Below are 24,532 nucleotides of genomic sequence, written 5' to 3'. Positions count from 1 at the left end.
TAATATGTATTTGCCACCTAGCTACCAAGATAAAAAGCTTCAATACATCTGTCAGAGTTAAAGTTGTGTTGGGAGGGAACAGGCATTTTTGTCTATTAGATACATTCCTATTGGAGCAACTACTTAGAAGTTGTGGTGTAGTCTCCCTGATTAGAGCTTGAAGTCAAGAGTGAGTGAGTGTGTGAATATATTCATATATGTGTATATTCACACACACACACACACACACACACACACCCCTCTCTACCTTGATATAATGCGGTCCTCAGGAGAGAGAAAAAAAAAAATCTTACTGCGTTATAGGTGAAACCGCATTATATCGAACTTGCTTTGATCCACCGCAGTGAGTAGCCCCACCCCCCCGGAGCACTGCTTTACCGCGTTATAGCCGAATTCGTGTTATATCTATATGCTCTAGTTCAAAGAGGAATTAATTCAAGCAAGTCTTATAGCCTTTGTTATGCAGGAGGCTATGCACTCACTGATCGCAATGGTCACTTCTTGCTTTAATCTAGTGTAGCAGTAGTAGTGTATGATTTGTGATGCCTTTAAACTATTTGTTTCCTTGCTTTTAAGCAGGTGTTTGAGTTTTTTAGAATGAAGAGAACTTGTCATTTAGCAACTTTAAAAAAAAAATTAAAATACAATTAAAGAATTCTATACGATATGGGAAGCCACTACTTGTTGTAGCCTGGTAACATGTTTTGTATTAAACCATTACTACTATGAGAAATTAAGAAGGGTAGAGTCTCTTAAAAAAAATGTGAGCATGAGAAGCAAAGAAGGAGTACTGGCTGTGGAGTCTGGAAACTGGAACTGAAGCAGGTATGTCAGTGTATGAGAAAAGGTTAAACAGAAAACAGACCTTGTCAGACTGCCTCACATTAAAGGATTAGTGTCAAAGGTAAAAATCTCCAATTTGAAACCTTTGTGCACACAAGACTAAGGATTCCTTTTAGTACCCTGGACAAAGCACGTAGGTAAGACTAATTTATGTACAAAGAAGATATCTATAACATACAATCTGATGTCTTCATACCAACAACTACTTTGATATTTGTTTCAAGACTACTGTATAGTTAACAAAGGAACAATGCAGCAAGGTTAACATGATTTTTTTTTATTTTTTAAGATGTCACTATTAACACACATTAGCCAAACTAGCCTAGTAATCCCTGCAGTCTTAACACATAGGAAGTCTAACATCCTCTAAGATTTTATTAGATCAAAACCACCAATAAAAGCTTTGATTTTTAGTGTTTATGTAATAAAAGCCTAGTAAACCTAACACTCTGCTCTCATCTGGTCAGACTAATGTGTGCGTTAGTGACAACATCCATTTGCAAGTCAGTAATATATCATATGCCGAGTGCCAATCTCAGCTCTGCCTTTCTTGAAAGTGCTAGTTGGAGTCACTGAACCCGCTATTTACAATTTAAAATCCTAATGTATTTACAATAGAAACCAATGTATTTAAAAATCATTAAATATATAGTGTTTAACTCTGCTATATTAGTTTATAGGAACACAGCTTACCTCTGGCATCAGTTTTTCCTGCTAATACTTCTGCCAGTTTCTTAAGATTCAAAATTGCTATTCCTGAAAGGAAAATAAAAGCTTAGACAAACCCTCCAGGCATTTTGGAGCCCTGGGAGTTACCATCCTAGGCAGTCTTCATTAATAGAATTACTGCAATATTTAGAGATACTTCCATCCTCCAGGCCGCTGTTAAAACTTAATGCATATGTAAAACACTGAGCAGAGTCCACAAAAATCCATTGAGCAGGTTTACTTGAGTCACTGCTATCGTTCAGTTTTTACTAATCCATTGTGAAGAAGGAAACTGCTAGTTTGCCGTTTCTCTCTCCGTTACATTCCCTCCACCTACAGAAAGTGTTTTGTGCATCATGGTCCAGAAGAATTAGGTAGGCATGGTCTTCTCTTCTTTACTGAAAGGCTGCACTGAACCAGGCTTTACCCAGGACAGCCCAGACACCTGCATGCTTTTGCAGTGCTGATCTTCTGGCTTCTTCTAGGCAGAACAAAGTTAGAGTCAGAACCCACTACATTTTTTTTTTTAACACACCAAAGAAGTATATAGTTGTTTTTCTGTTGGGTATTTTTACATTTGGCAGATCTTCATACCTGTCCCTTGCCTCTCAGACAGGGACACTATTATAAATGCATGCACTGGAAGCTAGGTACTATTTTTAAGGATATGTTGCTAGCCTGGCAATCTGAAAGCCACTACACATTGCTAATGCCATAGACATGCAAAGTATGACATTAGGAATCTCAATGCTGCAGTACATTTTTGCTACTCTACTCCGCACCTAAAGCTAGAAGCTGGGGGTTTTTTGTTTTGTTTTTTAATAATTTTTATTCTGTTCTGTTGAGGCCCATTCCCAACACCCTATCATAGGGAGCATTTGCCACTTTACCTACCGAAGTTGTAGTCAAAAGTAGAGTCAATCCCATTTACAGCTAAGCAAAGGTACACTAACAGTAAGAAGGTTTGTTCTGTTTTTTACTTCAAGTTGGTCCTATTATAGTTACTCATCCACCAGTATAATGGTACTACTGTGTAGGATCCATGGTTTGAAGATGATAGCAGCTTTCCTGAAGGTTTCTGGACACCACAGCATCCTAGTGTGCTAGAGGCAGAGGGCACCCTCCCAAACCCAGAGAGGATTCCAGAGTCCTAAATAAAAATCAATCAATCTTGTAGTAAGGGGTCCTCTAAACTGGTGAATGAGTATTAGAAGGCAATGTAAACAGTAGAACACAAGATGCACCACTCCAAAACCTTACTTAACTGCTAAGTTAGATGTAGAAGTGAGAATGAGCAAGCAGAAGAAAGGACTGGAATTGAGGGAGATGGTAGATTAGGAAACTCCAGCTGGCAACAGGCAAGGGGCTAAGGCACCTTCTGAAGATTACATATTCACTTTAGCATCTAGCAAAGGATCAAAGGGAGATCAGGTTGCAGATTTCTGTATAGAAAGGATGTGTATCTCTATCCACCATGTTGCTGAGGATTGTGCGGTAGACTCCTCTTAGGCTTTTAGTATCGAGAGGCCTATTTGTATGCCCACTGTCACATTTAAACAATGCACCAGTTCTGCAGGATGACATACCCCACTGGATGGGAGAGCAGTGGAAGTTTCACATGCTGATAAGCTTTCTGCCTGGCAATGCTAACTGATCCATGTGGGTATAAGCAGTGCCCCAATAGTAAAGCAGATCCTTGGAGGTAAGACAGTGGTTTCTTAGTTCACCACAAAGTTAATCTTGAAGTGTCAGCATGCTGGCAGAATCCCACAGAGTCTCCAGGAGGAAGGCAGCCCTGCAATGTCTGTCAGGCAGTGACAACAAGGGCCTCTGGTAAATGGTAGCTGCCAGTTCAAAACAGCAAGAAAGAGGGAGGTGCTGGGAACACACACACACACACCCCCTCTCTCTGAAATCTGCTGCTGGGTTGCTGGCTGCAATGTGGATTTCAGTTTGAGGGCAAGAGATCCTGGGTGAAGTCCTCCTTAAAATTCAACATGCCTGATCCTGTTTCCCCAAGTTTTTTGGGCACAGACAAATGCCTCCTGTTTTGAAGTAAGCTATTTTGGCTCACATCTAAAATCCACAAAGTCTCAATCTCATCAGTAGTAGGATTTAAGTAAAATGTATGTACAATATTTCAAGTTAATTGGCCAAGAGGTGGCAGAATGACACTAAAGATTGAGATCTCAGAGCTTTTTTTTTTGCTATTGGCATTTAATCAACTAAATGGTGTTAGCAATATTTCTATAGAAAGCTTACTCTGACAAGATTAGTAGGAGGCATCAAATGACTGCTCGAGACCTAGGCTTCCATTTAAAAAGAATGAAGACTCTCTCACACTTTTTTCTGCAGACCGACTTCCAGATGCAAGCCGTTTACTAGAGAGGCTTGTTGTGAAGTTCATTCAGATGTGGCCCTGATGTACCTCAGGGGTGGTGGTAAGTCTCACCTCTCCCACCAGCACAACCCCAAGCCTCCCTAGGCAGTCTTCTCTCCTGCAAATCTCAGTTGTTCCATAGAGTACGACTGCCTAATCTCTTTCCCAGGACCCTTAGAGTAGATGAACAAGGAGGGGGGGGGGGGGAGAGTCAAAACAGAGAACTACAATGCATTTCTCAGGTTATCCTCCTGCAGCCTCAGAACCCCCAGAAGAGCAGTCTCACTCCAGCATCTGTTATATGTTGCTAAGAATACTGCCACGTAGCATGTAGAGCCAGCATATCGAGGCCTAATAGAGAACCTATGTTCAGGCCAGAGAACATGAGCACAAGAGCTGAGACTTTATGCATGGAGATGCAAATCTGAGCCTGCAGAGGAAGCAGCAGGGCCTGCCATCAGAGGCTTCTCAGAACAGCAGTCAGCAGCTGGTGGAGGGTTTTCCCCAAGTCAGTCATCCTGCAAATCTGAAATGCATCAGTCAGGCAAGGATACCACCAACATAGGAATCCCATGCTCTGCAAGTAGATAAAGCTCTGTAATGCTGCACTTCAGAGTGCTGTGTCAGGTTTTCACAATTGGTTCCCATGCACGGATGTGGTTCAGTTTCAGTAGACACTTCTGATTGAGGGGGCCAGGAGGGGAGGGGAGGGTGGAAGAGCCCCATTGGAGATCCCCACCTTGGAACAGGGACTTGTCCTCACAGTAAATAAAACCAAAAATTTGAGAAAGCTTCCTCCATTTCCTGCCTCTCACAGCAAGGTGTTCTCATGCCCAAAAGCTATCAGCATAGCTACCCCTGATCTCCAAAGTCCAGAGTTTACCCAGTAGTCCTGCTGGATGGGTGTAATTAGACTATGTTATGGTATGAGTCCAAACCTCCCAGAGTCCATAGATATCACAACAGTAACATACCTTTGCAAGTGCATGGTATAGGGAGTGACCGCAGCATCCCTAGTGACCAGGAAACACCATGGCTTGTGCTTTCTATTTTGTATAACATGAAGCAACCATGGTATTGACCAAATTGTTTAGGGAAGTTATTTCTAGTGTTCTAGAAATATTCTTTGCTCTGCTGTTGAGCTGACATTTCCCCAGGGGAATAGCAGCAGCATCCAAGTAGTTTTAGTAAATCCAAGTAGTCACCTGTTCAAGCAACAGGAGCACAATACTGAACATATCCAACCTGGGACAGGCTACCAGACAGTAGCTAGTGTTAGTCATTAACAGTCACTTCCAGCACTTGAATAAAATAGAAATAAAGCACATGAACCTTTAACAGTGCTCCCAGGCAGCAAAGAACTGTGTAGCCAAGATTATTTTGTAAGTGAGCTGCTGGGTGCGCTGTGCTTTTGAAACTCAAGACATTTACTTAACTGCCCAACTTTTGACACCCACTTATAAAAATCTTATAGGTATATGTAGGATTTTATATAGACTACAAGCGCTTTACAAAATAAATGAATGAAGACCATCCCTGCTCTACAGTGCCCAATACATTGAGTGTTACTGTAGTATAAATAAGTTGGACTTTGTCTACATACTTTCTGAGTCAACATCTTCTCTCTAGCTTCATCATGTATAGCTGGATTCCATGGAGAAAAGCTATAGAAGAAAGCAGAAGTGTTATGAACTTCACTTTGCTTTAATGTTCCTCACCCAACTACCCACTTCAGAAAAAGTTACAGCAATGAGTGTGGGAAGATTTCTAATGTTACTCTGAGCTTTCAGTGAGCTGCAAAACCTTGTTTCTCCCAACAACATCAAGAGAGAAAAACACCTAATCCACAAAGTGGCTCATCACAGATCTCATCCAACATGTATCTGCTCAGTGTTAAGCACCCAAATACTAATTTCAGCTGATACCAGCACCAAAAATTAGTGTATTTAGCATTTGATGGTGAATTCCTAACAGTGTCTAGTTGACAGTTCTAACTCCTAGTACCAAAGCGAAGTTTCACAGAGCTATATTGCCACTGCAACAGTTCAAACGGAGCATGCAAGTTCAACTTGTAAATATCTGAACACGAGATTTGTTCCATGGGTGCCCTTAAAGTGACCAGATTCTTTTGTGTTATTCACTAAGCAAGCCAATATTTAATGGATAATTGGTAAGGAAATTTACATATTAGTTTAGCAGTGTTGTTGTAATCATATTGGTCCCAGGATATTGGAGAGACAAGGTAGATAAGGTAATATCTTTTATTGGTCCAACTTTCATTGGAGAGACAGAAGCTTCAAGCTTGCATAGAGCTTTTCTTCAGGTCCGGGATACATACTCCGAGTGTCACAGCTAAATAAAAGGTGGAACAGATGGTTTAGCATAAGTAGTTAACATTTCAAGGGACCATTCAAGGTGAAGTGGCCTGCTAACAACTCTCCAAACATAGGAGGAAAGGGGGGAGGGGGAAGGGAAGCTGGGGGGTTTAAGTGAGTTCTAGATTGTAGAAAGCTATAAATCCAGTGTATCTATTCAGTCCATGATGTTCAGTATCGAGTAATGTTAGGAATTTAACGTCCCAGGCTTGTCTTTTGCAGATGTTGGGCAGATTTCCTTTGAGAATGAGGACTGAGGTCAGATTGAGTGTCACTGCTTTGTGAAAAGTGTTAATCCACAGGTGATATGCTGTGTGTTTGTCTTACCATTTTTCTGTGTGAGTTCATTCGAGAGTGTAGTGATTGTGGGTGAAACCAGTCATAGCGGTTATTGGGGCATTTAGCAAGTGGATGAGGTACACCACATGTTGTGATAGGCATGTGTAGAATGCATGGATTTTGACAGGTGTGTTGTGGGGGAGGCAGGGTGTTGATCACAGCAGTGGAAATGGGTCTACAAGTTTTGCGTCACTTGTTCTGGCAGGGTCTCGAGTCACTGAATTGTAAGTTCCCCACAGACCCGGACATACCTTCTGATGATGAGCTTGGAGAGGCTGGAAGTTGTTTGATGACCAGAAAGGGGGTGCGGGAAAGCTTTCCTTCAGGATGTGGTTCCCATCAACTGTGGATTGTAATTGTTTGAAGATACCCCCAGTGGATTCCTGCCTGTTGTGGTGAGTGACAGCCAGAGGTGTGGTCAGAGGGGGTTTTATTACTGTATCAAAACAGCATCTCTCGGGGTATTTGGGTGGCCCATTCCGTGATTGTGTTAAGGTGTATATCCTGGACTTTCTCCTCAGAGCTTATTCTGTGGTATCTGAGTGCCTGGCTGTAGATAACAGAATTCTTCGTGTGTCTGGGGTTGTTACTGGATCTGTGAAGACAGGTGTGGTGATCAGGGGGTTTCTTGTACATAGTTGCCTGTAGGGTTCCGTTGCTGAAGCGGATCATGGTGTCCAGGAAGTTGATGCTACCGTGGGAGTACTCTAGAGAGTTTAAAGAGATGTGGTGGAAATCTATCAATGAGTTTCAACAGTCTGTCCAGATGACGAAAATATCAATGATATACCGGAGATACATTGGTTTTGTGGTGCATTTGTCCAGAAATTCTTCTTCCAGGTGGCCCACAAAGAGGTTGGCTTACTGAGTAGCCATTCTGGCTGATCCCATGGCTTGGAACAAGTGTTTGTTAGTGAATGTAAAAACTGATATGGGTAAGGATGAAATGGATTAGTTGGATGGTGTGTTTGGGATGGATATCTGAGGGTTATCCATTGTCTTGTAAATACTTGAGGTACACAGCAATGAAATCATTGTGAGGGATGTTGGTGTACAGGGAGGGGATATCCATGGTGGCAAGAATGGCATTCTGAGGGAGGCTGTTAATGTTGGAGTTTGTGGAGGAAGTCAGTTGTGTCCTGGAGGAAACTGGCCCCAAAACTTTTTTTTATCCTTCTGCCCCCTATGACTGGAGAGGTGTTAACCAGCCACTTCACCTTGAATGGTCCCTTGAAATGCTTTAACTACTTATGCTAAACAATCCGTTCCACCTTGTATTTAGCTGTGACATGCTGAATACCTTTCTCAGATCTTAAGAGCTCTGTGCAATTTTGAAAGCTTGTCTATCTCACCAATAGAAATTGGTCCAATAAAAAAAATATATATATTACCTCACCTACCTTGTCTCTCTAGCAATGTTGTGTCAGTCTGCATTAATCTTTTACTCAGTATTAACTGTCAACTACCCTGATTCAGATGTGTGTATAAAGGGATTTTTGTAAAGGAGGAGAAGAAAGGAACCGCCAGGCTTATTAGACCAGAAGTGATGGCCATACTAGGACTTAGCATCAAAAGCTATACTGAGTGTGCTTGAATTTAGAATAGTAAACATATGGAATTAAGTATAATGCATAGGCTACTTACCTAATTGCATAGGGATCTTCTATTTTAGGCTGATCAAATAAGTGACTGCTGCATAGTTTGATACTGTCTACCACCTTACTTTTGAACAGCTGAATGTCTTTTTCATATCTATAAGAGAGACATTTCTTAAAACTTCACCATATGAAATTAGCAAGTTGTAAACTAGTCTTAGTTTTTCAACATGATGGGGGGAGGCTAAGGGAAATGGGGTATTTTAAGTTTGTTCAGCTAACTGATGCTATAGACCATAAACAGGTGCTAAAAAATAAATGAAACAGCTAAATCTAACTGTTTAATCTAGACTCTGGCACAGGCATTTTGTCTGGAAGTAAAGAAATAAAACAAAAAGCTTAATGAAAATAGAATATGAAGTTCTAAATACATAGCCAAAACAGTTTAGGATGACACCTACAGCACTGCAGCTTCCGGATTCAAAGGACTGGTCGTATCAATCTTGTAGAAGACTCTGCGAGCATACATTAATACTTGCCATATGTGGTTATGGTTTCGCCTAGGAAGAGAGTAGTTAGTTAGTGAGGGACAGAGGTACAGCATTTCTTTATTAGACACCAGTACATTAGTACTCACCTCCATTTTGCAAATGCTCTTTTCACATCTAATTCACCTGAGAGGGGATCTACTAGTGGGTGGAAGACTGGCAGATCAAACACCAATCGCTGTGTTAGAGATAAAAGTTCAAAATTGCTTTAGTGAAATTACTCAAGCCTATGGTTTATCATCTGATTTATGATCAACTTTCACTTAGATGTGTTTTTAGGACCCTGTTAATGGGTGCCCAAATCCTTAAGGAGACCTCTGCTACTTTTGTTAGAAGCAACCCCTCGAATTGCTTGAATTGAGAAGGGGGGGGGAGCGGGGGAAGAATCGGTTTTACTTTGAACATTTGACAGCATTGTGTCTGGCCAGTTCACTGTTTTCCCTATTGTTTAAGTTCCTACAGCAAGAGGGCAGTTAATTTTAATAGGAAAATTATTTTAAACCCCAAAACTGGCAGAGGGACCTAGGAACAGGTGCAGAATTAACCATTTTCAACTGACACAGTTTCCCCACTGATGCTGTCCCTTTAAAAAGTGTTTAAATTACTTCTTTAAAACTCTCAATTAAACTGTTTCCTTCAGGAGTTTGTGGCTGTAATGTTCTGCCAACATCATAAAAAAATTACAAAGGCCTGGCTAAGCACATCTTCATTGTGCTCTGAAAGCAATCATATTGACAGAGGAGACCAATTTCATAAGCAAGAATATTCTGCTGCCAGTCCTAAAAAGTTTGATCCTAGGAAGGAACAAAAGTTGTACAAAGGCACAGGAATATTGTTTCATTTTACATACCAAAAAGAAACATGAAGTTACTGAAACAAAGAAGCAGATGACAACTCCAGTCCCACCTTCACCTAAGCTTAATAGTCAAGAAAATACTTCAAGTAGTTAGCCACTCCTTCAAGGGCTACTATGATCCAGGAGTCATAATTACAGTTACCACAATGCAGGTCCTAATTTAGAAGGACTGGTAGAGCCTGAAAATCAATCCCACACCCTATGCAGACACAGAGACGTTGCTACAGAGTAACAAGATGATCCTCCACCGACAGTAAGTAGGGTGTACAAGCCAGTCAGAAGTGTGTTCCTAATCTTCACCAACCAGTGAACAAAGCCAGTCCCAGGAACTGAACAAATGTCATTCTCCAACACCATAAAAGGAAACTAAGTTTTCACGATTGTTGTTAGATTACTCCAGCACTTACGGGGCAGTCGCCATCTGGGTAATTGTCAGGGATGTAGACTGTAAATTTGAACACACCATCCTGGTAGAGGCCATGTCTTATGAATATTACTCCAAACCACACTGTAAAGAAGAAGAGTTGTATGAATTGGTGCAAAATGCCTTAAATATGGTAATATAAAAGAACTACCCCTGAACTTACTTAATGCTGATCTGTAAGATGGCTGCACATAAACTCCTGGCAGCTTCTGCTTTACGACCAAAGTGCTGTAATAATAATCAGTCATTTAGGATAAAGAGCCGTATGAGGACTGGATTAGCATATGCACTCTGCAGAAGACTTCTCAGTACACAAGAAAGGCCACTTCTGTGCTGCCAATATCTCAACAAGGGACTCTTAGAAATATTTCCCTTCCAATCCCAAGGGTGGATGTGCTCACGGGGGGAGGGGTAAGGAACTAAAGAATCCACTTTCCCTCCCTCGGCCCCCCCCCCCCCCCCATTTAAAGAGATACTGGCAGGAAATTCTTACGCCTCTTGTTCAAGACTACTGGAAACGGAAGATTAGGAGGGAAAGTTCATATTTCAGTAATATATTTAACAAGTCAGCACTGGGTCAAGTCATTTTCACTCTCCTCCTATACAGTCAGTTTCCCTCATTTGTGTGGCTATTACACAGCAATGGAAGAGACATTTTATAAAGAAGAAAATGTATCTGTATAACCATAATTTGACAGAGGGATTTGGGGCAAGTGTAGTGAATAAAACTGCTTGTAGTTCTATTTTTGAATATTAACAAAAACTTTAACTTGAAATTTAAACAATGCTTTCAGTCATAATCATGGTAACTACTGTAGGTCAAGGGGGAAGTGGCATGGCAACAGAACAGGGCAAGTGAAGATGCCAACCAAGGAGGGCAGGCAAGCGCAAGAAAGTATTTTAGACAAGTAAGGCCTCAAGAGTACCAGGAGCAGAGAGGTTTGAATCACCAAATCCAAGGCAAGAAAACAATGCAAAGTATGACCTGAGTTTTGACCCCTATTTTCCCCCTTCCCACTCCCCGGTCATTTGAGACTGGTCACACAAGTTTGAGCTGAGCCCTCTACTTTTTGTCATGGATTTAAGCCGTTCATGTCCAATGGATTACAATTGATTTCTCCTCTCACCTTCCTCTCTATTGTTTTTGCCCTTTAGTAGACACCATTATATCATGGAAATAGCATTGCAATGCTGAGAGTGAATAAGAGCACAATGCAACATTTTTGCTGTTCCCCAAGAGTGGAAACAAAAAATTGGTATGTTTCCAACATGGTGTTGGAAATACTAAATAGAATTTTACTGAGCCATTCACTGAAAGTGAATGCTTAACACAGTATTCAGCTAAAGCAATTTATAAATAGGCTTCTCTGATTAGCTAGCACATGCACAAGTCTGTTTTAAGCTGAACACAGCAGGCCAACGATGAACTAGTGAACAACTGTCTCTGACTGTACCAGTATCAAAGTTAAATGACATCATTTGTTATAGTACCCCTTTTTTAAAAAAAAAAAACCTTTGTTATATCAGTGCTTTCCCCTAAGACTTTGATTTCCATAATGCCATCAGCAATTGCTTAGCAACAGGAGACCATTATTCTCCGCTGCACTCTATGACACTGGAATCTTAAATTGATTAACATATGTTAGAAACTTGGGTTGTCAGAAGATTAACTAGAGCCCCACAGCATGAAAACGTGTATGTAAATAGAACTAAACTATTTTTAAAAAGGAGTTCTCATCTTCAATTTAAGATTTTTAAATGGAAAAAGTGTATTTCAAAATTAGCATTGCATCAGGGCTCAGGGGAATTGCATTCAGAAATCGGTTTCATAGCTGAGAATGCAGCAGATGAAGTCACTAGACAAGTTATGTAACTAAGAAGAAAAATTTGACATGACACAAATTTGCATTTTTTGCTCCCTCCTACATTCATGATCCCAGACTGATCCATGGAGCAGTGGTCCAGAGCACTTCCTGGTGGTCCATGGAAAGCTGACTAGTTACATTTCATTGGCTCCTCCTCTTATAAATTTCATGGTAAAATTCATTAGAAGATGACTTTCCTAATATTGACTTTCCATGTAAGTATCCACTTTAATTGCTGCACATTTGATCACACATGACTGAGGAATAGTCCACAGTATGAGAAAGTCTGGGAATCCCTGATTAGGATAACCATATTTCCCAAAGGGAAAAACAGGACACCACGTGGGGCTAGTCTGAGGCCCCTCCTCAGCTACTTGTACAAGCACCCCCCACCTCGGGCTGGCCCGAGCCCAGCTCCCTATGTGGGGCTGGCATCACTGCTTGCTCGAACCCTGCCTGCCCCAATCACAAGGCTGGAGCTGGCATCGCTGCTTGCCCAAGCCCTGCCTCCCCCCTTGCGCAGGGCGGCATTATCACTCCCCCACCAGATGTTCCTCTGCACCCTTTGACAAAAGTGGGCATTTGTCCTGTTTGCTCTTGCATCTGAACAAGTTGGCAAGAACAAATGGGACAAATGCCCACTTTTGCCAGAACAGGGCTTAAAAAAAAAAAAAAAAAAAAAAAAAGAGACTGTCCCGCCAAAACAGGATGTATGGTTACTCTATCCCTGATATGGGGGGAGGGATAGCTCAGTGGTTTGAGCATTGGCCTGCTAAACCCAGGGTTGGTGAGCTCAATCCTTGAGGGAGCCATTTAGGGATCTGGGGCAAAATCAGTACTTGGGCCTGCTAGTGAAGGCAGGGGGCTGGACTCTATGACCTTTCAGGGTCCCTTCCAGTTCTATGAGATATGGGGGATTTCAATATGGAGATATACCTATTAGCCAGTGGTGAGATTAGGATGATAGCATGGTACCTTTCTGCTGGACATTTGTTGGCTTTTAGTTAAGCTTTTTTTTTTTTAAAGTATACTTTCTTCCTAAAAGCAATTTAGTGTACATTATTAATCTTATGAGGATGCCTTGCGCCCAAGATAGGTATATTTGGATTTTAAGTTTGCTATGTACAAGACTACCATCCAAAACTATAGCTAAAAGAGTAACTCCTCTCCAAGATAAAAGACTATATTAATTTTGCAGGGTTTAGTGTTTAAATGAGCATCCTGGGTATGGTTTTAAAACTTCCATACAAGAACTGTTTCTAAAGCTACTCTCTGCAATTGTGTTTAAGTTTTCTGAAGTACAAGACCAGTGAGCTAAAAAGGTTAAATATTTTGAAACTAAAGCAACATACAATTCTGCAAGGAGAGAGTATTCCAAGTAGAAAGGCCCATAGGAGGCATGTGTTCCATTCGTAGATTGGGATGAAGGGGCAGGAGAAGCAGGCTTGGTCATCGGCACAGCATTTTTTGGAATAGAAGGCAGCTGTTTCTTTGTAGAGGTGCGTGGAGGACTGGTTCTCAACTCTCCAGTCAGAGTCTTTTCTTCAGTTTCAGGTCTCTGTTAAATACATATACATGTTAAATACAAATACAATATATTTTAGCATTTCAAATTTATATTTTATAAAACACTGAATAGTTTAGGCTGCAAGCTAAAGCTTCTTTTCAATTATATACCAAGGAAGTTTAATTAGGTTTGAAAGATTTCACCTTACTAGTTATTACATAGTCATAGACTCCATACAAGTTGCTTCCTTACAGATTTTCTTTATTACAGGCACTGGCTGAAATCTGAGCAGACACTGCTGTAGTTCCTAGCAGGCGGTAAAACTGTAGATTAAAGCAAATTACACCTCCGCAGCATTAAATTAGAAACTGACAGGTAATGTAACATCAGCTTCCAAGTCAGTCTTCATTTCTAACACTCAATGTACTGAGATGAACCACTTCAATTCCACTAACAAGTCTCTCTGCAATTTAAATATATGAATGATTAGTATAGTAAAGAAGAGGTGAGAGGGTGGAACATTCTGGGGCAATGAGTTCAAGAGAAGAATGCCTCCCACTTCTGTGGGAAATGTTTGTGCTGAGGCAGGCACAGCACAACTGGGTAGATTATACTAGCCTACCCTCATTGTTTTTAACCATCACATTAGATGGCCTGGGCTGCCTATAGTCCTTCAGCCCTCCACACAAGACAGATTTTACATGTGTCATTTGTCAGTACTTCACTATGTTAACCAGTTAAAGACCATCATGCTTTCTATTCTGCCCAGGAAATAATCACCACTGCAGTTAAGTAGTCAAAAGACCTGAGAAAGTGTTCACTCTACATATGGGAGAACTTAGTTATGGTTCAGTGGGTAGGCCAAGACACAGACTGCTGGGTTACTGGTTAGAATTTAGACTACAGTTTTAGTGATGGAAAGTTACCATGTGACTGTTTGGTGTCTTCTGTAAAATGTCTGAGAACTGACCTAACGACATCCACATCATCATCATCACCACCACGACAACTTCCACCATTGCTGAGAATTTTGGAAGTAGAAGACTGAACAGGCCTCAGACTGAACTTTTAGTTGTTTTTTCGCCTGATAAGTGACGACGACATGTTGGCCAGATTGTTCCATATACTCCTGGGGGAATTCTGCACCACTGAGCACGCGCAGAATTCATGTCCCCTGCAGATTTCTTCGCTTCCCTGAAGAAAACTGACTTCTGACAGGGAAGCCGCAAGAGAGGGCAGGCCTCCCCTTCCCAGCACCACAGGCGCGTTGTTTTGGGTGCCCGGAGCAGCCGGCAGAGGTAAATCACCATGGGGCTGGGGATGCCCCTGCCAGTGGCTTCTACCCTGTGTGGGGCTCAGTTTTAGTCCCAGCTGGGCTGGGGAGGATGGGACTTCCTCTTCCCTTGAAGGAGCAGCCAGGGCCAGGTTCAACCCAACTCCAGAAGTCTCCCCCAGCTGCAGGAAGCTACACACACACACACATCCCACTTCCTGCCCCCACCACTCCCCAGCTGAGGGTGGGCGGGAGGAGGAGATGGTCATTGTACAGGGACATGCTCCCTGGTCCACCCAATCCCAATACATCCGGACTCTCCATACCTCCCCTCCTCCCCCCTTCCCCCAGCCCCACTCCCTCAGCACCCAGACCCCCTCCCACACCAAGCCCAACTCCACCTCAACACCCCCACCATGCAGACTCCTCTCCACTGAATCCCAACCATTCTTCACCTGAACCCCCTCTTACAGAGTCTCATTCCCCTCCTCCACCCCCCAGCACCTGGACCCCACACAGAACCCTCTTACCGGACACCTGGATCCCTCCCACACTAAGCCACTCAACACTTGGATCCTGCCAGGCTGAGCCTGCCTGCCCCACACCTGGATCAGGGCCAAGGCTGGGCATGTGCGCTAGACTCTATCCCTCTCGCTTGCTATCTTGGTGTGCTTAGCTCACAGAAGCAGGGCCTGAGGGTATTCCTGAGGCAGGACCAGCCCTTGCGCTGTGTCAGGGTTGAGTGCAGCCTCACCGCCGAGTCCATGTCCGCGCGGGGGGAGAAGAGAGAGAGAAGAAGAAGAGTAGGAAGGCGGTTGGGAGGCTAGGCTGGGCTGCAGGGTAATCTCCCACCTCCGTGCAGCTAGTGTCCTATGCTCCCCGCTGCCATGCTGAAATCTTCACATTTATTTGTTGACAAATAAAATATGCAGAATTTTAAAGTATTGTGCAGAGAATTTTTAGTTTTTTGGCATAGAATTCCCTCAGGAGTATATGTAAGTTGTTAATGCCTGTGTGGTACTTTTTTGACCGAAAGGATTGCTTCAGACTAGTACAGGCGGTCCTCGACTTTATGACATTCGACTAACATTTCTGAATTGACACCAATTTGACTTATGACAATTGGTTTCGACTACGACGCTTGGTCCCGCAGTGGAGTGGATTGCAGTTCCGAATTACGACGTTTCAATTTACGACACAATTTGCAGGAACCAATTGTGTCGTTCAATACAGGTAGTCCTCCTCAGACTTACATCTCTTTAGTTTACTATTTGAATAACATATGGATATTCTGTCTACCTTGTTTAGAACTAGAACTCAATACAGAAGTGTCCTCACAACTAAGGGGGTGGGGAACGCCTCCACACCTCGGCAAACCACTTCTAACAGGATTTTATGTAAATCTGAGCTGCTTCACTAATTTTTTTTTTAAGAGGGTACATTCACTCTAGATTATTCAAATTTTCAAGATACCATACAGAATCCTAAGTATTCCACCCAGCGCAACCTTTTCCAGTATTTTTATTCATTGTTTTTTTTCCCACATTCAGAGCTGCATATAAATTAAATCTATTACAGATGATAGTTCTTTAAAAGACATGGCACAGAGGAAGAACCCTCAGATCTGCACTCAAATGTGCCCACCCAAGCACCCAACTTTAAGGTATTTAATTGACATGGCCCTAATTGAATGCTAGAGAGGCATTCAGCTTTTGGATTCACAACAATGACAATCAGGACTTGCCAAACCTAGAAGGCAATCCATAGTTTTGCTATTTTCCAGCACTAGTCTGGGGGTGGCAGGGTGAAGGACCAGAGAATGAGAGAGAGAAAACCACGTGGAAGAGCACTCCTTACTCTTTTCCCCCAAAGAGTTGCTGACAGAAGACAGGTTTTAAAAATATCTGACCTTTTAGAAGCCTGCTATTTGTGCTCATCATTTAGGTCAAATAGACACAGAAGTCCCAGGTATGCACCTTATGTCCAATAAACATCTAGTTAAAGCTTGGCCCAGAGTATCGCAGCTGCAAGAACCTGGATAAGTCTGGATAAGACTCAACATGATTCAAGTTACTAATATCCACCTCTTGATGAGGTAGTCATGGATTTCAGTTTCCCATGAAGAAACTTATACTTAGGCAGACATTGCAGTATAATACTGCAAGTTAGAGGATTCAGTTTTTACAGACTGTACTAAGCAGAGCTACCTTATGTTTACCTCATGGCTGTCTAGGTGAGAGTCAAGAAATCCACAGCACTTCGATAACACTATCTCGTCAAGCTTTCTTTTTCAAGATGGATTCTGAGGCTTCATTTTAAGTCACTTTAGATAGTTACAGGCTTTATATTTTGATAAATGTAAATTTGTTTTGTGATATTATGCAGTACAGCTTGATAATGCATATACTGTTTATTAAAATATCCACCTTGCGTGAGGAACTTGTAGACATGCTCCAGAAAGGGTTCATAACGTGTATCCCAAGTAAAGGGCTGCAAATGTCTCCAGACCCTCTCCAGCACTTCGATGTCACTTTCTAGCCTAAAAACATACAGAATTAGAAGTTAAAGAGTGTTCAAACAAAGATTCCAACACAATTAGGCCAGACCTAATTATCCTATTAGGACAATATTACAACATTAATTCTGAACTTCAGAAACAAAAGTTTGTGTAATAGCAATCAACCTCAACTAGTGCAAAACCTCTCCAAAATATTTCAAAACATTCATAAAGATCAACAGAAATCATATTTGAACGTATATAGCACCTTTCAACCATTCTCTTTGCATTCCTATCTACACTCTCCTCTCTTCAAAGATGCCATTGGACAGGCCTGCAGCTTCCCAATGGGGAATGCAAGAAAACTAAGCTACCCAACAAATAGTTAAGTCCAACCGTGCATGGGACTCTAATAGCCTATTCTGTATCTTGGGCAATGAAGGGTTAAAATACATGTGCATGTTATATAACAACCTGGTATATGGATTGTGCCAGCTCTTTTTCAGACCCAAAGTCCAGAGTTTGGTCTGGAGACCAGAGGCCTAGCTAATAGTGATCAGCTAAGAGAAAGCTGGGGTAAACAAAATAACATTGCCTTTGCTAAGATCTGCTTGGTCAGTAGAAATGCCAGATGTTGAAGCAATAACTGAATAATTATGTTTCATCCAATGTTTCAAATTGAACAAAGGATCCCTGTTCCTATTGTGTTCCTCCTGAAGGGAAAACAGTCTTCCCACAGATCCAACCTTGAGTTTATGAAATATTGGCACATGTCACTATAATGATATGGCATCCTTCCACCTCCCTTCCAAGGGACCAATGCCCTGCCTTAAGACATAAAGGAGACAATCTCTATTTTCATATGCTTTCACTGTTTCTTTGCTTTATCCCCTAGACATGTACCTGTCGGACAATCAAAGGAGTTACTCCATTCCTATGGACCCCAAATCAGAATTCAACATATATATTTTATATTAATAATATTTTATCAAAGTATTAATTAAATGTTAATTTGCTAACTTGAGACCATGGGCGGAGACATTGTGTAACCTTTTAACCATTGGCTATTGTGCTATCTTGTCTTGCTGCAAAACCTATCCCGGGGTGTGGAACTGCCTACCCCGTCACTTTCCCCCGCCCATGGAAAATCTATATATTTCATTGTAATCAATTGATTGACAGTGTCTCTGAGCCTAATAAGCCAGGTGACACTCCGCCAGCGCTGTGTGTAATAAACCCCTATGCTTTGACCTCTACATGGTGTGGATTTATGTCCTTCAGGCAAGTTTTTTTGTCCCTGGTTTTTATCAGCTGACTCTACAAGCCTTTTAAGAGTATTAGTTTGAAAAGTCTCTGCCATTCACAATGAAGGAAGCTTGTTGAGCTTTCATCATGTGTGTCATTTTGTTTTCATTTGCATAGAAATGCAGCCAGGAATAGATAAAGTCACAGAATCCAGAAGTTTCTCTGTAGCCTTTTTTTTATTATTGTGTTCCATTACAAAGAGCATGATGTGGACTTAGTATGATCAGCAATTCTAATAGAAAGTACTTCAGTTGAGTTGGGAATTTCATAGAGTCAGGGATCCAAATGGTAAGTGTCTCAACTACTCCCCTTCCCCCTACTCATTTAACATCAGTTTATCTCCTTTAAAGAGATTTTAGCTACTGTGTGTGTCTGAAGCCGCTCCTCTCTGGTACAGCCCATTTCTCCACCTCTTTCCAACTCTGAATTTCTCTCCCCAATTTCTTCTGTTTTTCCCCCTCCCTATCTCTAGTTATAGTAACTAAAGTACTTTGGTATGCAGTGTAGTTGTAGCTGTGTTGGTCCCAGAATATTAAAGAGACAAGGTGGGTGAAGTAATATCTTTGATTGGAACAACTTCTGTGTGTGGCTCAAATGTTTGTTTCTCTCACCACAGAAACTGGTCCAATAAAAGATATTACCTCACCTACCTTGTCTCTCTACAGCATTTTGGAACAGTTTTATACAACTTCTATATGAATCTGTAGGATAATGATCCATGAGTCAATTCACCATTAATGCCTGTCCATTTCTTTTATAGCTGTTATAATAGCTTTTGTCCTAGATCAAATAATCACCAGTGGCTAGTCTGAGTCAGGACTAAAGGTCCTGTTTTTCATTACACAATTTGATTCCATTCAGCCAGGTAAGCTAATGCTCCTTTAAGCTTAAAGCGGCACTTGTAAAAACGTGAAATTTCAGCAAGATTTCTGCAAAGCCATATCTGCTAAAAATTGAAAAATCCAACTAGATACAAATAAAGCAGTTTTATATCAATATAACTTCATCCACACTAAGGGCAGGTCTTCACTACCCACTGGATCGGCAGGTAGGGATCAATCTATCGGGGATCGATTTATCACGTCTCGTCTAGACGCGACTAAATAGATCCCCGAACGCGCTTCCCGTGGACTTCGGAACTCCAGCTCACAAGAGGCGGAAGCGGAGTTGACAGGGGGGGAACGCCAGCGGTCGACTCGCCGCCATTCTCACGGCCAGGTAAGTTGACTTAAGATACGCCGACTTCAGCTATGCTATTTGCGTAGCTGAAGTCGGCATATCTTAGGTTGACACCCACCCCCAGTGTAGACCAGGGCTAAGTGTTTCACTGATTTAACTATATAGTTAAAATTGGTACATGAACGGTGTTCAGAGAAGCCCTCAGATTTTGAGTCTTCTCAAGCCATCCATCCACCCTCCCGGATTATGACTTTGCAATCACATCCTTATGAACAGGTTCTCCTGCATGACCCCTCCAGCTAACAGATTTTTTTTACATTCAAGCGTCAAGATACAGGGAATAAGCCCCATCCCTGTTTTCTCCCCCTGCCCCCTCAAACACACACTTCTGATCCCCACAAATATCTGGGGGCTCTAATACAATCATTTAGCATAAGAAATGCTGAACGAACAGGACTCTTGAGACATCTCTGACCAGTCAAACTTGTCTGCAGCTCTGCTTCCTCAAGGCAGTACCCTGGTCACACTTATAGAAAGGCCTCCCAGTGCCGTGCCAGTCCCTTCCCACGCCTCACTCCGTACCTGCACCAGGCCACTAGTGAGGCTGCACCCGCCCATGAGTTCCTGCCCTGCAGAGCTGCCCGTCCGCAGGCACAGGCGGGTGGCACGCAGCAGGCCCGGCTCAGAAGCCAGGGCTGGGATACTCGCGCTCAGGGAGCACGGCGGAGGGCACGCAGACGCGGCGCGCTGCAGGGGCGCAGCTGGCAGGCCCCGGAGACGGGCACAGCAGAGGCGGCGGTTATAGCTTTGAACACGAGCGCGCGCGAGCTGAGTGGGAAGGAACGTCGAGTACCTGTACGCCCCCGCCCAGGCCAGCGCCCCGCCTCCACAGCCCCCTCCCGCGCCGCACGGCCCCGGGCGCTCCCGCGGGGCAGGCGAGCCGCTGGCGGCCGGACCCCCCCGCTCCCGTGACACCCCCCCCCCGCCCCGCCCCGCCCACGGGCCGCCGCACCTGAGAGGGGAGCGGGCCCGACCCGCTACCGCCTCAGCCGCGAGGCGAGCAGAGCCAGGAGCACGCGCTGGACACCGCCTGCCCCTGGCGCCAGTCCCGCCGCACCCCGCCCCACCCGCTGCCGCCAGAGCATCCCAGTCACCTACCCGGCAGCAGCCCCGCCCACCCCGCAGGCTCCCCACCAAGCAGCCCTCAACGCGTTCGCCTTCCCGCGGAGATTGTCTCCGCCCGGCCGCCGTTGTTATGCTAGTTGTAAGGGGGCACCCCGCGTTCTCGCGCTTTCCCACTGCCCGGGCGGGGCCGCAGCGCAGGCGGACTCCAAGGCCCCACTCACCCGCACTAGTGCCCCTGACACTCCACTGCGAGCGCGGCCGAGTCCCCGCCAGCACCTCCGTCCTCACTCACCCCGTCCGCAGCTCTACCGCCCGCCCCCAGCAGCAATATCCGGCCGGCCTCTGACATGCATTGGCCGCAGAGTCAGCCAATCACAGGCCGACCGTTCCGGGCAGTGTTGTGACTGCGGTTCGGTGACTACCACACTGGCCAATCAAAACCTCCGCTCCTCCTATGACGCTAAAAACGCGGCCGCAACCTGTTACCAAGGTACGCGGCCCGTCGCCAATGAGGACGATGACGATTGGCTAGAGCACTTGGGGGCGGTTTTAGTGGGGCTATGGATGACTAGGAATGGGCATTGTTGCGATTGTGAGTGACAACGATTGGCCGATACAGGTGTCACTCCCCGGGGGCGGGGTAAATGGCTAGATGAATTATTTCGATTGGCTGATAGGCCAGCTCTCCGCGGGAGGGTTATGCTAGCGATTGGCTAGCAGAGCCGTCGCTTGCTGAGGGGCGGGACTAGTAGGGTCGGCCGTGCTTGTGACTGGCTGGAGCCTAGCAGCGGCCAGGCGCTGGGGCGGGGCTGTGGATGTTCCACCTGCCCCACCCTTGGGAGACAGCCAGGCCCCGCTCCTTGCTCCCAGCCGCTGGCCTCTCGCAGCGTGGGTCCCGATTCCAGTCACCTGCTGAGCGTCCCTCCGGGGACAGTCGGAGCTGCAGCAGGCAGGGGCTGGGGGGCTCCGGCTCCAGGCCCGGGCTGCTCGTGGCGGAAGAGAGCCGGGCTTAGGTCACAGCGGTGGGACCGCGCCCGCAGTTTCGGAGGGACGCTGTGGTGTCGGAAGACCAGGCTCTTCCCCAAAGCGGAGGCGGGCTTGCGGTTGCTTTGTCGGTCACGCGGTGATGCCAGTTTGCAGTAGCTGAGAATCCGGTCTTGCTTCTTACAGCCCCAGTGACACCCTGGCTTCGATATACTTTACTGCCCTTGCTCATGGTGCACCTCATCCTGCAGGTCTTAGTAACCTGCTCGGGGTTCGTGTAATTCCGCACGTGGGCCAGTCGCCAGACCATGCATCTTGTACTGGAGTATTGCTCTAGTGGCGATTTAAGGAGACTGCATAGTGGCTAGGGCGGGGCAGAGAGTGCTCTTCCAGAGAGCATGTTTTCCTCTGCAGATCTATTCAGGTAGGTGGGCTCTTTGGGCCTGATTCACCATTGCCCTGCATTGCATATAGTCACTTACATGACACCACTGCAAAGTGAATGTAAGAAACTACCATTCTGATCTGGCGATGTTTGACACCCACTCTACATTTGCTTTGCACTACTGTACATTCAGTGACTACAGGGTTATAGGGAATCAGGCCCTTTATGTGGGAGAAGACAAGAGGGTGAGAGGTTTTAGTGCTTATAAAAGTAAGAGAATAACGCTCGGTCAGTACTTCATATCTGACCTGGGATCTCTCTGCTGTTCTACATCTGGATTTCTGCGTAGCAATAAACTGCTAATATGGTCAAATTGTGGTCGTTTTGTGGTGAAGACAAAGACCCATTAGTGGCTGTATTAAAACCAATGTACTCACTTCTCTTGTAATCCAAAACAGATTTGAACAGAGGTGAAAAGCTGCTGTGACAATCGGTAATGTGCCCTGGCTTCTGGGAGATGCTTAGTCAAGAAAGGAAGTGTGGTATTTCCATTAAAGAATCAGTCTTGAATATAAATGTTCCTTAAATGGATTTTTAATTCTGATATATACAAAAATCACCACAGGGGGCTAGATAAACAACACTCATCTACCCACAGTACTAGATACATTGTCCAGATATGTAAGTATAACCCTTTCTAATAGGGTTAGAGATACCAGTTTAGTATAATTTTACTGGACTTTACATACAAGAACTGTGATGTCTAAGAGAGGGATAAAGTAGGACAGTCTTCTTTTCATTAGAATCAATAAGCTGTAAAGTATTATTTTAATCAGTTCAGGAACTCCTCTGGGGAGCTATAATTAATGATGTTATATAATCTAAGAAAATGTATGTGCAACCTGAATACTTCCAGCTTCTTTTATTAGTCCTCCTAATGAGCCATCAGATTCTTGGCAAAGCATACATAGCAAATACTAAATTAATCTTTTTCTGACAACTAACTAACACAAACCAGTTTCCAATACATAAGTATCAATGAGAAGTTTTTAGTTACAATAGTTTAGCCCTACACAGCTGCAAAATAAGACAAGCAAAACATGAATGAAACTCAGTGGAATCTGTTCTTATTCCTAATTAGGTCTTTCTCTGAGTCCAGTAGAGTGAAGTTACAAAAGTGATGTACCATTCCTAAAGCCATTTATTTGTCAAGGTTTGGAAAATGGCAACAAAATCCATGCCATCCTGAAGTATACAAATTATAGGGGAAATGACAAATCAATAAATACAGGTTTTAAAGTCTCTGTCATATCACCAACATGCTCATGCCTTTGTCATCAGTTGTCTTGATTATTATAACCTCCTCTCTGCTTAACTTCAAAATGCTGCTTCTAAATCTTTCCAAATGCCATTAAAGTCCTTTTCCTCTCTTGTTCCAACCATACCACTACTGCCCTTCTTGATTTTCTATCTTTTATTGCATCATATTCAAGCTCCTCGTTCTTACCTTCGGAGTCCTATACAATCTCGCCCCTACCTAAATTCCTGTCATAAATTCATTCTACTTACTCTCTTGCTCCATACGCTCGCTCCTTTCTCCTGTTTTCAGCATGATGCCTTTTCTCATGTTGTGTCCACTACACTTAGAACAGTCTCCCACCTCTTTTCTGCTAACAGCCCTGTCTCTCCTCCTTCTGTCTCTTCTTTAAAGTCCATTTCTTACAGAAATCCTTTCTACATTTATCTCTTCATCACTGGTCTCTCCACACCCACCTACCTGTGTATTGTCTTGTCTGCATTCGGTCCCAATCCAAGGGTGATTTAAATCAGTGGGATGTTGCAGGGTGTGTCTGTCTGAGTAGATCCTTCTGCAAGATCAGTACCTTATACTGCAAGCTCTCTAGGGCATGGATCATGTCCCAGTGTGAGTTGTGTACAACATTCTGTACATTTACTGTATTGAATACATATATCATAATGATAATGTTAGCCAGAATTTTCACATTTTAACGTTTGTACCAAGAGGCAAGGCAAGTATCGCTAATAGGAGAAAACTTTTCTCCCCACCCTTAAGTACCATACTCTTGACATTACAAAGGTCAAGTACACTGTAATTTTAAACTTTTTATTTAAGTAGGGTGTATATATATATATTTATATTTATATACACACACCTACGATAAAATAATTCACCTGTATGTGCCTTCTTACTGGCTTTTTGGAATAAGATCTAATGTGTCTAGTTAATATCCGATACATCTATTAAGGGACCATCTTTTTTTATCCTGTACTTTCAGGACAATGGGTTTCATGACTTAATGATGGATTTTCCATTTCTAACTTC

At 43.5% G+C, this 24,532-nt stretch overlaps 1 protein-coding gene across 4 annotated transcripts; it reads right to left on the bottom strand.

Annotated features, from left to right (window-relative positions):
* Positions 1-1,104: 1,104 nt before the first annotated feature.
* On the bottom strand, positions 1,105-20,870 carry AKTIP (AKT interacting protein). Of its 4 annotated transcripts, none has more exons than XM_024208728.3 (10): positions 20,853-20,870; positions 17,140-17,252; positions 13,286-13,491; positions 10,232-10,296; positions 10,052-10,152; positions 8,878-8,966; positions 8,702-8,800; positions 8,290-8,397; positions 5,535-5,595; positions 1,105-2,032 (listed from the first exon to the last, which is right to left on the bottom strand). In XM_024208728.3, exons 2-10 carry the CDS (start codon positions 17,179-17,181, stop codon positions 1,922-1,924), a joined length of 882 nt encoding a protein of 293 aa, XP_024064496.1. In that variant the 5' UTR covers positions 17,182-17,252; positions 20,853-20,870; the 3' UTR covers positions 1,105-1,921. The 4 variants fall into 4 exon arrangements, with proteins under 4 accessions (XP_024064496.1, XP_024064495.1, XP_024064494.1 ...); XM_024208727.3 differs by lacking the exon at positions 20,853-20,870 and adding an exon at positions 20,707-20,773; XM_024208726.3 differs by lacking the exon at positions 20,853-20,870 and adding an exon at positions 20,277-20,398.
* Between the last annotated feature and the right edge of the window lie 3,662 nt (positions 20,871-24,532).

Source organism: Terrapene carolina, unplaced genomic scaffold (genome assembly GCF_002925995.2).
Source record: "Terrapene carolina triunguis isolate 2854851 unplaced genomic scaffold, T_m_triunguis-2.0 Scaffold130, whole genome shotgun sequence".
Taxonomy (NCBI): domain Eukaryota; kingdom Metazoa; phylum Chordata; order Testudines; family Emydidae; genus Terrapene; species Terrapene triunguis.
The sequence above is the reverse complement of the archived record's forward strand: the minus strand, read 5'-3'. Positions and strand labels throughout refer to the sequence as shown.

Bases quoted from the DNA above. Each gene is read 5' to 3' on its own strand.
- AKTIP (XM_024208728.3), bottom strand. From the start codon at position 17,181: ATGAACCCTTTCTGGAGCATGTCTACAAGTTCCTCACGCAAG. The intron at 13,492-17,139 runs GTGGATATTTTA...TGTATTTAACAG, and splicing joins CTACAAGTTCCTCACGCAAG to AGACCTGAAACTGAAGAAAA. The intron at 8,967-10,051 runs GTAAGTGCTGGA...TCTCTAACACAG, and splicing joins ACCCAGATGGCGACTGCCCC to CGATTGGTGTTTGATCTGCC.